A 17,108-nucleotide genomic window follows, 5' to 3' on the forward strand; every position below is an offset into this window, starting at 1 on the left:
TATTAATTCAGGCATTGCGTCAATGCGTCATTTGGTTTCGTTGAGACGTAGATATTAAAAAATTATTTTAAGTTATCTCCATTACGAAGTTAAACATTAATGTGTGCTCCAGTCATGTTAACACTTTTCAATGCCTCTGTTGATCACAGAATTTGAAAAATACGTGAAAGTCTGCTGATGTTGTCTTTTTTACGGAGTACCGTAAGGCTGCCGTTACGCTTCGTGATACTCGGACTAACTCTCTCACCTCAGTCTGCCTCTGTCAGTTGACATGACCGTACTGGTTTCAAAGGGCCATGCTGGTTACCATATTCAGATGATACGCTCTGAGTTGACACTTCTAAAATTTTAATTAGTTTTTAGGTTTGATTATCCAAGAGTATACAGCTTGTATCGCTTCAGAATGGATGAAACCCTGAAAAATGTCTTACTGTATCAAAGAAAAGTCGAAAAATACGCTCAAAATAGAGATACGGATAAGGTAAGTATTTTTTAATTGTGTTTTCTTTTGCTTCTATAGAATATAGGTAGATTACTTATCTTGTAGAGCTTTACTGCCTTTACATGAATTTGGATTTTGCCCTGAACACCTTGTTTGTCATTTGTTCAGAACTCCAAAATTTTTCAGAACTTCCTATTGAATGAATTTGCTGAAGTTAGTAGGTAGGCCTACTACCAATTAGGATTTTGGCTGTTCGAATTCTCAAAGCTCAATAGCGAATAGGTAGGCCTAGGACCTAGGTTATTAGGTACTAGGTGTATTTTTTGGATTTCTATTTATATTTGGTTATTTCTTGATTTCCTTCTGATTATATTACTCTTTAATCTTGAGTTTTGCTGGAATATTAAGTGTGATTAATTATTATTATGGGTGGTAAAATTCTAATTTAAATAGCTAGCTACCAACAAGGTAAATAAAATACTTAAAAAAAACTTTTTGAAAAACACGTTTTTCGTGTGAACTAAAAAGTAGAAAATAAATTATGGTTCGTCCCAAAAAAACGTGTGTCAGGCAGATTTATGATTAAAGCGAAAAGCACACAACACTTAAATTTTGGAAATTTGATGGTGAACGTACAGCCCGACCCACGTTTTTTTGGGGCGAACCATAATTTATTTTCTACTTTTTAGTTCACACGAAAAACGTGTTTTTTAAAAAAGGCCTCCTTGCCGATTCTGACCAGAAACTGGCGCTCAGAGCTGGGATCGAACCCGCGCCTCTCTGCGCCAATCTTGGTAAGTTGGTACCTACTCTGAACTTTAACCACTGGGCCACCCTGATTTTACTCTGAAAAGATATAAATAAGCCAACTGCCATCATCATGCAGGATTGAAATTTTCCTACTTGTTTCTGAAATCTTGTGGCTCCAAGCCTCCAACAGGACAAATTTTCAATGTATTTGGAATCTTGCAGCCTGATCCTGCACTTTTGTTAACAATTAGATAGGAGTTAATTCATCTGGCGGAAATCGCGCATTGCACTATTCCGGAAATGGCAGGAAAGCTGTTGCTCAATGATCGACATACATGCCCACACTTTACAATCAATGATCAACCAAGACACCTGCGTTTTACGATCAATGATTGACCAAGACACCCGCGCTTTAAGATCAATGATCGACACGCATGCACGCATTGTACGATCAATGTGGCCGACCCGCCGACGCTCATGCTTCGCAAACGATGCGGTATGAATGACATGGATGCACGCATTTAACGATCGATGTGGCCAGTGCCCAATGATTGATTCCAATGCTCACGCTTCGCAAACGATGCAGCATGATTGACATAGATAAATAATGATTGATGTGGCCTACGCCAATGACCAATTCTGATGCTCTGCGAACGATGCAGCATGATCGACTTGGATGCATGCATTTTACAATCCATGTGACCGATGCCCAATTATCGATACAGATGCTCACTCTTCGCAAACGATGCGGCGTAATGACCTGGATGCACGCATTTTACAATAGAAGTGACCGATGCCCAATGATTGATTCCAACACTCATGATTCATGAACAATGCGGCATGATTGACCTGGATGCACGCATTTTATGATTGATGTTGCCAATGCCCAATGATAGATTCTGATGCTCGCTCTTTGCAAACAATGCGGCATGATTGACATGGATGCACGCATTTTACGATCGATTTGGCCAACCCTTGCTTTGTGAACAATGCAGCATGACTGACATGGATGCATGAAATTTATGATCTATGTGGCCAATGCCCACGAGCCACGATCGATTCCGATGTTCACAATTCGCAAACGATGGGGCATGATTGACATGGATGCATGCATTTTACGATTGATGTGGCCGACGCTCCCGCTTCGCAAACAATGCGGCATGATTGACATGGATGCACGCATTTTACGATCTATGTGGCCGATGCCATGATCGATTCCAATGTTCACAATTTGCAAACAATAGGGCATGATTGACATGGAAGCACGCATTTTTTTATCAATGAGGCCAATGCTTTCACTTTGCAAATGATGCGGCATGCTTGACATGGATGCATGCATTTTACGATTGATGTGACCGATGCTTTTGCTTTGCAAATGATGCGGCTTGATTGACATGGATGCACACATTTTACAATCGATATGGCAGGTGCCCAATGATTGATTCTGACTCGCGCTCCACGATCAATGCGGCCAATGTCTGATGATCAACACCTATACACCTACTTTAAAACCAATGTAGCCAATGCCCGATGATCGACGCGGATGCATGCATTTTATGATGTGGCCGATGCCCAATGATCGATTATGATGCTCGGGCTGCACGATCAATGCGGTCTACGCTGGATGATCAACACAGGCAAGCGCTTAATGATCGATTTGGCCACTGCCCAATACATAACACTACATAACATGACATTACATTATAATGCAAAACATTACAACAAATATTATTATAACACAATACTTCATAACATTACACCACATTATAGCACAGCATATCATACCAAACATAATATAACACAACATAACATAACAGAACATATTGTAACAACATAAAATAACATATTATAATATAACACAGTGGTTCCCAAAGTGTTTATAATATCGTTTATAATATCATATTATAATATCGCTCCCCTAGGGGCAATAAAAAGATTTTAGGGGCGGTAAGGAAGAAGAGGGCGTTTGGGGGGCGATAGGAGGGTGGTAGTCCAAAGTCGAAGTCAGAAGTTTGAATGTTTGTTGATTTGTACACGAATGTTTTTGATTGTACGATTTGTACACAACACGTGCAGCACATCATGACTCCCAGTGATGGGGTTTTCACCCAGATTTGTTTTTTTAACCTCTCCTGGGTTTACGTCTTGGAAAAATTAATGGCCGGACTCCCGGTTGATCTCACGGCTAATTTCCAATTCAATGTTCAAATAATATCTCTCAAACTAATGAACTTAACTCGATGAAACTTGGTGCACATATGCATTAGAACCTAACAGTAATGTTAAGCTTGTGAATTTTTTTATTTTGCCTTCATTTGTTTTTGCCATAGTTATATGGCAATGCGGGCCAAAATTCACAGTACCGGGTAATCAAGAAATTTTTTCCAAACTATTGAGCAGATTCGAACGAAATTTGAATTTACATTTTACAGTCCTAACTACCAAACGTTATTGTTTAGCTNCACCTTGTGATAGGTTTAGGGTTTTTTAGATATTCATGGTACAGATGCTACAGGCTTGTTAGTGATTTTGGTATTGTCTTACCCCATCTGACTATACCTAACCTCAGCAACGGTTATGTTTAGCTCGCTACAATTTTTTCGTTTTGCCTTCATTTGCAAGTTATACGGCTATACGTATACGGATATACATAAACAGCTCTTGGTTAAACCGGCTGGTAGAAAACCGGTCATTCCTTCTATATCTGTATAACTCGCAAACAAAAGCAAAGTAGAAAATTTTTTGCAAGTTTAACATCACCGTTGAGAGGTTAGGTATTTATATACAAAGTTTTGTTGAAATCTGTTCAGTAGTTTAGAAGAAATTTCTTGATCGCCGCAAATTTGAGCGACAAATTATCCGGCAATAAGGGCCAAATATAATGAAATGTGAAATCAAGAATGGCTGTGAAGTGTAAAAAAAAATCGCAAACGAAGGTAAAATCGAAAATTTTTAAAAGCCAAAAAAGTCAATGCTTGGTAGTTAGGAATGTATATTCAACATTTCATTCAAATCTGTTCAGTAGTTTGGAAGAAATTCTTTGATCACTGCGTATTTCGGCCTTTATCGCAATATAATTCATGAATGAAGATAAAATTTAAAATTTTTCACAAGCTAAAAATCAACATTAGGTACTGATGAATATATGTTCCAAGTTTCCTTGAGCTGCGTTCATTAGTTTGGGAGATATTACTGGATAATTGAATTTGGAGATTGGTCGTGCGACCGGCCACGAGTCTGGCCATGAATATGCACGAGACATGCTAGGTTTCTAGTGCTGAAACAGTTAGAACAGCATAAAAACATATTGGTTCACTAAATGGGGTTTTATTTATGAAATACACATTTGTGTTTTACATTTATCTATTAAATTGCAGCGTACTAAATTTCAAGAAAGAGGTGTATGTTTTTATATGTCTGTGGGGGGGGCGCTAGAAGTTCAGTAGGGAGTCAAAGAGGGTGCCAGCCTGAAAAAGTTTGGGAATCACTGATATAATGTAACATAAAATAACACTTTACATTATAACATAATATAAAACATCGTGATATAACATTATACATTGTAACATAATAAAGAACAATAAAAAAATTATATCAAAAACTATAATAAAAGCACATTGTTTACTCAACATATCATGTTACAATGCATTATAAGACATTACCACTAAACCTAACACATTATTACACATCACAATGTAACACCAAAGATTATAATATAACATAACATAAGATAATAAAATAGGACACATAACAACAGAACATAATATAACAGGATACATAATAACACAACACATCATAACATAAGACAACACATAAAACAAAACATAAACAGTTATAATACATGTCACTACAGAACTCATTATTACACTACACAACATAACAAAAAAATATCACACATTATATCATGGCACAGTATAACATAACACATTATAACACATCACACCACTTATAACAAATCCTAATATAAACCAATGCATCATAACACAGCATAATCTGTTACCGTATGTTATTTTATGTTCTGTTATGTTATTTTCTGTGCTGTGTTATGTTGTGTTAAAATGTGTTGTTATAATGTCCTTAATACTATCTTATCTTATGTTGTGTTACAATTTTTTATATCATGATATGTTCTGTAACAATGTGTTCTGTTATGATATGTTGTATTACATTATGATGTGTTATGTAATGTGGTAACAATGTGTTCGATGTGATCGCCGTCCCTTCGCTGCAAACATCGGCATCCACCCTCTGTTCAGATGGTGCCTTGGCGTCTTTAGGGCAGAAAAATGGCGTCCTCGACCTATGTTGTGCCATACTCTACAGACTGGCTTGGACCAAAATGTCTGTGAATCCCTAGGTGCAGCTAATGTGTGAATATCTGAAGATCTTTGGCAACTCATCAGGAGTAAAATTTGTGCCTACAGATAGCAGAAGATCTTGCTGACATACTTGGATCAAAATTATTGCGTTTTAGATATTTGCAAATTTTTGGCAATGCTAGCCATGGAACAGGAGGTATACCAGTGGCTGCATTGTTATTATAATTTCCAGGTCCTATATGGTGAGATGTGGCTGCAAAGCACAATCCATAATTCATTAATTTTGGTTGCAATGCAATTGTCTACTGCAATACCTGGGGTGTTGAAGATACACTTGTTAAAGCTGGTTTTGTAAGAATTTCTCTGAAAATTATGTTCTCGCATTTTGAAGATTGCCAGTGATGTGACAAGCCAGCAACATATCTTGAAGATGGCATATAATTTTCACTGTTGGCATTCTAAATGCCTTCCAAATGACCATGTACCTATGTAATTAAGGAGCATGGTGACCAAAATAGTAGTGCAATCCCTCCAAAAGGAAGGAGAAGGACATCCTGATTCCTGAATGAATGCAATACAGTGCTCCAGCACCCAAATCACTGCCATTTCCTTACCAATTAGCACTCTTGGAGGGCCTTTGTATTGCACCCTTCCCTCCTGAAGTGCAGAGCGCTCCAACCATCCTGGTGCATCTGAATGACCTAACCCTTCCTGCAATTTCACTATGGTTGGCGATCATACATCATCGATTAATTTGAGTGATGGATGCCAAGCAAGATAAGATGATGAAGCCAGATAGTAATCATTGTTATTTCATGATTGAATCACAATTCCACATGAACCCCTCAGGGGGGACTTCTAACATGTGTCTGTGCGCGTTAGAAGTCCTATGGGATTTCGCGCTCCTAGGGGGATTGTTCCTGAGCGCCCCACCGCTGAGCTCGCAGTGTCTGACTGCAGGTCTCAGTTGTGGGGTTAAGTTATTATGTAGGTAGGATTCCTTACACTAAGTTATTATGTAGGTAGGATTCCTTGCATTTCCCTTCTCTGTCTCTCTCGTGCGGGTGGCCGACGTCCCGTGTAACTGTGTAAGCGACCTCTTGTTCGAGTGTCTTCGTTTCTGTTGCTTTTCACCTGTCCCTCCTTGTCACTTCGTCTCTTAGAGATGCTAACGCTGCTTCCTTCAAGCCAGCTTCAGCGGGCTGGACATCTGAGACCTTGCGCCCTTGTGGGTGATGGATAATTGAGACCTTCCACCTCAATGGTGTTGTTCATCTTGACTTTCGCTGCAAGATAGCTAAATGGCTGAAGGGCTAGTAAACATTTGGCCACTAAACCAACCAACCAACCAACCAATTCCACATGAACTGCATTTAAAGTTGGGATGACCAATAGGGTGCATGAATTTTTCCATCTGGCTGTAATTCTGCCAATAGATAGAAGAAAATCATCTTAGTCAGGGAATGTAAACTTTAAAGTATTCAATGATCCAATCAGTGTGTACTTCTATTAATTGAGATTCATTCACATAGATCTAATTTAGGACACTCATAGTGCTGGTGAATGAGGGTATTGGAACCAGGGGGACCACTTGATGTTAATTTGACCAGTAGATTCATTTTCAAACCACTAATTTACTATTTAGTTTTAATATCTCAGTGTACATGTACCTATGTCATAACAATTTCTAACTATGTCAGCTGACAACTGGAAGATAATTTGCATATTCAGTTTATTTTATTTTTGGAATGCCAAATTCAAGGCCTTGCAAAAGTACAAGATTTATTGGCAACTCAAGCTTCAGAAATTTCTGATTTTTGTATCACTGATGCCTTGCCACTTCAATATGATATAAGATTTTTACTGCACTCTGCATTTCTTTTATTTCTTGTGCAGCATATTAATTGATTTGGTTCATCAATTATGAAGAATTTTATCTGACAAAATTATTCTTGCTTATGGAATGTAATATGTATATCAACAAATTTGTGCAGTATGCAATAATATATTAGTTAGGATATTTCTGTCCTCATGCTCATTGTCATGCTCATTTGAAGTTATTGAAGCGAGAACTGTCATTGTTATTTTCAGACTTATATCATCTTCAGTTTAGGGATCAACTTAAGTTTTGAAGATGATGTTATTATCATTATCACTTGAACTCTAAGAAAGTTTATACCTTCTACCATCTCTTCCTCATCATCTAAAAGTAGGCCAAATTCCATTTCTTCAATATTTCCATTGGGTTCAATATCTCCTTGAGTCAATGTTGTCTATATAAATAACTAAATGGATTTCCTGAAAGATACAGTTTAATGTTATGCACTTGATGATTTTCAAAATCCAACATTATTATTTGTTCTCTTTATCTCTTGTGCACAAGTAATGTATGAAATGCACTTTTTCATAGAAACTTTCTCATTTGTTCTGCCACAGTTTCCATAAAAAAATTATACAGTACCTATTCACGATAACTTTTTGAATTGTTGACCCCAACAATATAAAATGTTCTGATCTAATTTTGTTTCTAAGTGCTGATAAATTAGATAAATTACAATTGATAGATTGATAAATTACTAGCATCTTGGTAAGAAAATAATCACTGTGTGTTTTCTATAAAGTTCACAACATAACCTGTACAACAACATGGACCCTAATATTATTCGGTAATGTTAGTCAATATTAATTTGGCATTTTCTTGTTTTTTAATTTTAAGCCTCACCTGATTTTATCTTGCAGTTGGTGTACTACCTGTCCAAGTTGAAGCACCTGCCTATCAAAGTTCCTCACCTGGAGCAGACTGGAGTAGGGAGATCTGTTAACTCACTGCGGCACTTTGAAGGCTCCGTGGGTGAACGTGCTAGAAGCCTTGTTGGTGTATGGAAGAAGATGGTGGCAGCTGAGGTGGGTGACAGTAATGAGCACAGCTCTGCATCAATCAACAAATCAAAAGAGTCATCAAGCTCTGGATGTTCAACTGGTGGCAGGCTGCACAAACAACACCAGCCGGCTAGTCAGATGGTTAGCGTACTCAGAGATGGCATGCCTGTTGTTTACTGCAACTAACTCATGTTCAGTGCTGCTAAAATTCTACATTTTAGCAACTATCATCACAACATTTTCTCTACTAGTTAAGGGGTTATGTAACTATTTCCTATTTTTAATTATTTATGCAACATTGCTTTTGTTTATTTAATGTTTTTTGGTAATTTTTAGAATATCTTTTTATTTAGTTCCTTAATTTTCTTGCATATTTTTGGATGGCTAATGAATTTTTTGAGTTGCGGATGTATACCTATATGTAAAAACTTTGCCTTTTTATATCAGCTACTAGCTTGGAAACTTCCCTAGTTTTTTTGCTTTATTAAATATCCTTTATGGCAATAGCAGTTATAAAACATAGTTAATGCTATCCCTATTATGTGAAATAGAAAAATCTTGTGTTAATTTTATACCATTAACCAAATTTCCACATTCTCTTGAATAAATATCTATGGCCGTTCTGTCATGTTCCATAAAATATAAAAATGCTTATTATAAAAGGTCCTTCCAGTAGAGATTGGGTTCATTTGAATTGGGTTTGCTTATTGTAACCCTTGAATCTAGTCTGTAATAACTCGCAAGGAAATGCATGTTCTTTTTACATGAAATTTTTTTACTTACTTCACTATCAATGGAAATGGCTTCATAAATGTACAACTCTTCTACTTGGGAATCTACTGGTAAAATAACATCTGATCTACTTTAGCTACATAAATTTATTGCTATATGTACTGAAAAGTACTTCACTTTTTTGTATCTTTAGAGTATTTTTGGATGTATATGGTTTTCCTTGTGCATTTTTTACACATTTCAAATTTCTATCCTTTATCTAATCCATCCATTGTTCTGTGGGTGTAGCAAACCGTTGAATAATTCGCACCTTATTGGCAACATTGCCACAAACCTCCTCATTTCTATCAACTTATAAAGCTAAAAGAATTTTTTCTTTTATCATTTATTGTTATCATTCCATGTTGGTGCATGGCCTCCTTAACAGCCTTATAAGGCAGCATGTTAGGAAGCTATCTTAGGGGTTGGAAATTCGTGTAAATTTTAGAACTATATAAACTCAAACTTAGAGTGAAAAGTTCATAACTGATTTTGTGTGGGCTTTGAATTGCTTGTAATGCCTCCATCCATTGCACTAATCATAGGCCATTATGTACAAAAATGAGACAACAATTAGCATTGTATCAATATAAACTTTCAAAAAAAAATTTTTGTATAGGTATATTCTGTCCCTGTTATGTTTTTTTTAATTGTACTGACAATTTTCAATTTTGCAGTCTCCTGATGAAGAAGATGAAGATGATGAGCGTTTGCAAATTGAAGTTGACGAAGACGCCAACGGCTACACTGGTGAAATTTCAGCAATATCAAATAACATGAAATCTTCACTATTACCTGATGAAGACATATCACCTCGCCATTTATGTAACCTTGCACCTGAAAACGACTACGATCCATCTAGACCACATGCAATCCTGCCACAAAGCAATGGCGACTCAAGTAAATACCAAGCAGGGACGTTTTGTGAACCTTCCTTGAGTGACAGTGATCACGGACAAGGTAAATACAATCCACTGACTTCTATGCAAGATTATGGCAAAGTAGGTGCTGTTGCCGTCAGTAAACCAACTTATGAACCCACTCCTGCCAACCCTTACGCTTCAGAGGATGACAATGAAGACCTTCCTTCTATAGAAATTCCGTCATCTGCCCATAAGAAGAGCAAACATAAACATACTCGCAGTAAGGAAAAAAAACACAAGAGTCATAGCAAAGAGAAATCCTCCAGAAGTAAACATCACAAGTCTAAAAGTTCTGATTCTGAAAAGGATCGATCACACAAGGACAAGAGAAAAGAAGATGGAAAAAGTTCAAGCAAACGAAGTAGAGAAGCAGAGGGAACAGAATCCATGATTGAAGAATCCTTAGATCGTAGACGTTCAAAAGTTCCTAAGCTCGTTGCAGATGACCCAAGCTATGATAATAGTTCTTTAGTGAATAGTAGTGATGTAAGTCCTGATAATAATACCCTTGATTGCAATATTGTATATAATGGCTACGACTCCCTCCCAGATTTGAAAAGTGTAAAAGAAAGTAAGCAAAGATCGACTTCTGGTTCGAGACATAATCATCATAGTAAACACAGTAGCTCTAGTAAAGATCGCAAGAAGAGTGAGAAGCGGAGTGGCAAGGACCATTCGCCCAGCACGTCATCGGCCGCTCCTAAGGAGAAAAAGTTGCACTCAGATGAGGGTTTCGCAGCTGCCCTATTGGGCGTTCAGTCTGAGCAATCAACTAGCACAAATAAGAAGTCTAAAGAGTTTCCAGATAAGAAAGAATCTAAAAAGGACAAAAATCACAAGTCTAAAAGCAGTCACAAGGACAAGAAGAAGAAATTGAGCTCTGATACAGATTTGCAAGCTTCCTCTCCATCTGTAAGTCCACCACGCAATTCTGGTGCGGCCAGCTCTTCATACCAGGTAAACAAAGCTGCAACTTCTCCTCAGGCTGCCACTCCCGCCCCTGTAGCTGCAGCAGCTGCACTTCCCGCACTCGCTGCCATCAATCCCAACTATAGACCTCTGCCCCGTGTTCCTTTACCTGATGTTCTGGATGACGATATTGATGAATATCCTATGAACGATCAACCCTCTGACAGTCATTATTCAGCAGAAGAATACGCGCGGGGCGTAATGTCATCAAAGAAAACTTCTAGGAGACCTGTTTACTCTGGCAAGTCATCCGGTTTGTCTGAAGTGCCAACTCTGTTTGACATTGCCACCCGCTGTCTACAAGAAAATATTGATTCAATTGAGTTCACGGGGGGTGTGCCGTTTGACGTTATTAGGCCTGTTGTGGAACGTGCCACTGCGAAGCAACTCTTCAATTTAGAACATTACAACCCTTACTTGTTGGAGAGCACCAATCAAATCTGGGAGCAGCATTGCAAGAAGGACTTCAAGAACAGAAAACCTGAAGAAATGGAAACTTATCGTGATATGTACATACGACTGATGGATGAACGTGAACAAAAATTCAAGGCCTTGAGTGAACAACTGACCCACAAGAAGGCCTCTGCGATCGCCCAGCGACGCACAACTCAGCTCGCTTTTGTCGGTACGGTTGCTAAGCCACCCAAGAATGTTGCTCGCGCTCAGGCAAAGTTTGGCACAGCGACGCTTGTTAGTTCTGCCAACCAGTCAAAATCAGATGAAATAAAAGCTCGAAAGACGGCCATGGCCAATGCCCAGAGAGCCGAAAGGAGCGGCGGCGCCGGTGCCAATGCAAGACCTGGTGCTTCAAAGAAACCTAAAGCTCCTCTCATGGCCAAAACCATGCAGGACTACAGAAAAACGTTTAGACGATAATAACTCTCGGTCGTCGTTCACGTCATCGAGAAGCCTGGCAATCTACTTCACTTACTTGATGTGTGTATATATTTGTGTTTTTTTGGCAATTTATAAATATTTAATCTCTCGCCCGAGCTCTCTTATGCAAAACTTACCTAGGTGCCAGCCTTGAAGGAAAAAGAAGATACATCGCTTGGCAATTTTTGGATTTTCCTCATTTCTGGTTTGACGATCTAACGTGTAGGGAAAACTATTAATTCGCTACTCCACGATCAACTTGCAACTATTTGATATTTGATTTAATAGCAACACGTTCATACTTATTATTTTTTGATCATTTATGGAAATTATCCTCAATTGGAATTAACTTCGGTTAGGAAAATAATCTATAGATTTGGTGTCTGGGGTGAGGGTTGTGCAACATTATTTTCAGATACTACTTTTACTGTTACACTTCTGTTCTAGCATCAGATTTCAATTGAACCATATAATTACCAGTTCTTTTTTAGCATTATTTATTGTCATCTTACTTCTTATTTCCCATTTTGTGAGCTTGAAAAAAAAGGTTTCCTTGCCTACCACTCAGACTCACTGATGCGGCGAGATTTTGGTTGAACATTTCTTACTACGTGTTCCTTGAGTGTGTTCTTCTATTTTCATTACTTTGGTATAGTGAAAATTATTATAAGCCTTTGCTGAAAATTGCTGAATTTTTTGTGAATACATCAGAGACTATTAAATTTCAGATATTTTCTTCTGTCGCTCCTGGAGCTCTCTGTTGCGGGTCATGGCTACTCCAGTTGAAATATTTTTTCTTCAATTTCACATTCTGTTCGTCAACTTTACCTTTTGTGACCTCCAATTTTTCGTCTTTTAAATTCCCTGTAACATATTCGTCTTTTGATTAGTGAACGTTATTCTCATGAAAATTCGTGAATTGCATTTTTGATGATCATTTCCAGCAATAGATACTTTTAAGTTACAAAAGTTTCCAATTCCCGATTTTCAAATTATCTAACCATTATTTTGGCCTTATACTATGTATCCGTAATGTTTCAATGGTCTTTTTGAATCTATTTATTCTTTTATACTGTAATTCTTAACCGCTTTTCATGTATAATATTTCTAACTTGCGCATCGTTTTTTTAAGTATATAAAAGTCGCCTTTTAGTTCCAGAACTATTTAATGAGGGCAGATGCTACTCAGCCCTTCTTATATTGATTTATTTACAACAAACCTGCTTGTTTCGCAGCTATAGGAAGAATCTCAGGCATAAATGGTAGGATTTTTTCCGGTCATTGCTGTGCTTTCTTAGCTCACTCCACAACTTTCTCCTCCAGTTCTACATTGTTCTTGCCATTTGTCCGCATCTCTTTGATTTAAGTTGACATTTACTCGTGTGTTTTCAGTGTGTTATTCATCTATTAATTATCAGACTAGTGCTTCTTAAAAGCTATTTATTGTGTTCGTTTCCATGGTAATCTCTGTACTAGTTTGACTAGAACCTGGAACTTCTTCTGAAATTCCTTTCCTTATTTATACTCTTCGAATATCTCTGCTCTATCAACATAGTAAATTTTCCATGCCATCTTTTACCAGTCATTACCACTACACAGTTTCTTGAGAATATACAATGGATATTGGAAAAATACTTCGAAGAAATCGAGAGCAAACAACTTTACTGGTACCTTTTAACGCTCGGTATACGAGTTTTGATTCAAATCTTTGAGTTGACTTGAAAAGCTATGAATGATGTTTAGCAAAGTACTTATAAGATAGATAACAACGATGTGATCAGCTGATAACATGAAGTCGGTGTTCTGGCGACGATACTTGAACTCTAGTTCTGCCCAGATGCCCTTTGATGGTTGTAGGGCCCGCTCCAGACATCAGGTGATGAACTGGAACTCGTATTCAGCGATCCAATTGATTTTTTTTTGTACGAGCAATATCTGTTACGTAAATGTAGTTCGCAACCCAGACATTTTTATTGGTGCACAAAAATACTTACTGACTACCGATTTCCTTCGCTCTCGATACGTTTGACTAAGGTTCGTTTGGTGCGAGTTACAATCATTTGTTCACTGCCACTGATTTTATTCCAGTCAAAAACGAGAATTTTGTAATTTCACGTTACTAATGTCGAGTTCATTGATATAGCCATGTCAACATGTATTTTAACGCAATTGATTCATATTCAACTATGTTTCTTTCTATTATTCTGTGACTATTTGCTTTTATTAAGTTCAACTTTTTGTGTGTTCACTTTACTTCTCCATCGTTACATTCTTCGCTAGGAACCATATCCATTTGTTTCTTCTCATATGCTAGTTTTCTTACGTGTTATCAGTTTATCAAATTTAGAAGTGATTATTCCGTTGTTTTCTGTGTGGGTATCAATTTTAAATCATTTAAAGCTGCGTATTTTTAATCTAGCTGTAATCCATCTCCATTTTTTGTGCTTTGACTTCAATAACCGCGTGATTCGAACTTGTATAACTAACCAAATGCGGCCTATAGCACTATATGTTTGCTGAATTCAATAACTAGCACCAGACGCCATTTATTTGTTAGGTTACAGGCCGTAAGCCGTTTGTTCTGGTTCTTGAGATGAAGCTGTCTAGCGCCGACGAGGGATGTGACAACTCGGATTTTAATTAAATGTTACTTCTGATACACAAATGAAACCATTTCGGTGGCAGATGCTATGAAACGGTAAAAAATTATAGTATAACTGAAACAAATGATCAGGTGTTCTGTTTCAATTCCTAAATCGCATCTGTTTTTGTTAACACTATCTAATCGAGTCTCATTCAGTTCCTAATTACGATTGAAAATATCTCAGTTCCTGGTTTCTTTCGAATCTGTTTCAATTCCAAGCCACTGCCGAACCTGTTTCAATTCCTAGCTGCAGCTGAATCCTGTTTCAAGTTTCTATTATATGCCAAATACCCGTAAACGTTGCCAGTTGCGATTTTTTTACACGAAAATGTAACCAGATTTTATAACCATTTCTGATTTAATTAATTTAATTTAAAATTTCTTACTTAATTGTAACATTAATTTGGTTGGATAACGGTACATTTTGTTTCACTGATATAGACTATTCATCTCAGTTTGGAAGGCTTTTTGTATACTGGTCAAATCGTTGATTTACAGAAGACATTTCTCTCTAATACTATAAATGTATTGTCTCGTGATGTCTGTAATCGATCCCGTTTAGTTTAATCAATCTTGTAACAGAACATTACTAACAATATATTTTATACTCTTTATTTCTTCTAAAGCAGTGAACATTTAGGTGGACTTTATACAATTTTGATCAACGAATTTGATTTGATGCTTTGATTTAAGAACCTTACTGATACCCTGACAACCGTTCATGGTTTCATGTACCGATCATATATATAGATGATCTAAAATATATTTTCCACGTTCACGTGGCGTGTGAACTTGATGATAGCAATTGTTGCAATTAACAAGAGTTTGGTATGGTCTTTACAATTAATATGTTTATTATTTATTAACGAAAGATGATTTCAGCCAAGATGTTATCAAAGTATGCACTTCCTCTGCCCACTGTACACAGTTGCAAAGAAAGATGCTTTCCACGTTTCACTTTGTATATTTTCTATGCCCCAATGAATATCTTGCGAATTCCTTTATCTTTGATTTTATTATGTAAATCCGTTCAAGTCGTGATACAACTTTAGAATAAAAGTGCATGAGATTTTTGCGTGTGGGCAAACTGCTGCTCGAGACACGCTATTTAGATTGCGTATGCATAATGCAGCTGTTTAGAATGCTCCATAAATATTTCTAATTTCTAAATTTCTCGTGGGTTAAGTTATATGAAATTAAATACGCTACTAAAGTTTGTACTGTATTTATCGCCCATGAATAATTGTACAAAGATTTTTTATCATTTGGTTCTATTTGAGTATCACCTCAGCTCAGATCCTTATACTCTACACTAAATTTTTTTTTTTTGTCAATGTGCTTTACGAGAGAATTACGTGTGTCGTAATGTGGATGATATAAGCGGCCATGTTGCTTGTATGTCCTTTTCTTTGTAAGATTTGTTTTACTTACGTCTTCGTGTTCCTGGAATGTATAAACAATAAAAATGTAATAGATTCTCTAGCTCTGTTGGAGACGAGTGCTCATTAAACGGAATAAACTGTTTCCTAATTTCATTTCTGAAACGCGTAAATAGGAAGTAACGTTCATAGGCATGAACAAGGCTAATGCATCTTATTTGAAATAAAGTGCCGATTTCCATCAAGTTACATAGCCCTGTGTTTTTTTAGATAAGAAATATGTTTGAGGAACGAGTTTTTTTTTTTTACTTCTCTTCGCTCCCACTTTTTTTCAGTGAAGAGTATATGTGCCAAGAATGAAGTCTTTGGGTTAATCATCGTTACTTCTGGATATAAAATCGAATTAAAGAGAAAATAGAAATGTAGGAAGAGTACCGTATATTATGTATCGATAATCACTCAGTAAATATGCAGAAATTAAAGTTATTTCAAAGACGGAGTTGTGCAGTGAAGTATGCGCCTAGACATGAAATTCTATTGTAACTACTCAGTATTAATAAAAATATAATAATAATAACGCCGATTCTCAACCAACCGGACAGCTTTCTGATTTTACTAAATCTTTCACAGCTACTTGCGGGTTTCGAACCGCATCTCACTGCTCCAATTGTTGTGATCTTAAGCACAAGGCCAACGGTCCAAAAAAAAAAACACCCTTTTTTTTGGATGTAGTTAATCTGCAATAATACCAAAAATTTAATAGAAAATGTTCAAAGAAGTGCAACAAGGATAATTCCAGGCTTGAAGGGCCAGTCCTATGAAGAAAGATTGAAGATTATGAAGCTCCCAAGACTCAGTTATCGACGTCTGCGTGGGGACCTCAATAACACCTCATTGAAGTATACATACAACTGATACAAGTATACTCATGGTTTATACAAGGTCCCCGAAGACTTCTAAATTGACTTTGGATGTCCCTACTGATTACTAGAATTTGAAACAAGAACCAACGCCAGGGGGCACGGCTATAAAATAAAAAAAAACTGCGCTGCAATTTCTTCACGCGGCAAAATTTCTTCTCTCTTCGATACGAATCATCGACATGTGGAACAGCCTCCCCGATGACATCGTTGGCGCTCCAAGTATGAACACGTT

General features: G+C 37.1%; 1 protein-coding gene across 2 annotated transcripts; it reads left to right on the forward strand.

Annotated features, from left to right (window-relative positions):
• The first annotated feature begins 224 nt into the window (after window positions 1–224).
• On the forward strand, window positions 225–15,903 carry LOC108678352 (transcription elongation factor B polypeptide 3-like). Of its 2 annotated transcripts, none has more exons than XM_018166735.2 (3): window positions 225–481; window positions 8,251–8,532; window positions 9,840–15,903. In XM_018166735.2, the coding sequence occupies exons 1-3, from the start codon at window positions 404–406 to the stop codon at window positions 11,928–11,930; spliced, it is 2,451 nt and encodes an 816-aa protein (XP_018022224.1). In that variant the 5' UTR covers window positions 225–403; the 3' UTR covers window positions 11,931–15,903. The 2 variants fall into 2 exon arrangements, with proteins under 2 accessions (XP_018022224.1, XP_018022225.1); XM_018166736.2 differs by having other exon boundaries at window positions 8,251–8,415.
• Window positions 15,904–17,108: the final 1,205 nt, after the last annotated feature.

This window comes from Hyalella azteca, unplaced genomic scaffold (assembly GCF_000764305.2).
Source record: "Hyalella azteca isolate HAZT.00-mixed unplaced genomic scaffold, Hazt_2.0.2 contig14064, whole genome shotgun sequence".
Taxonomy (NCBI): domain Eukaryota; kingdom Metazoa; phylum Arthropoda; class Malacostraca; order Amphipoda; family Hyalellidae; genus Hyalella; species Hyalella azteca.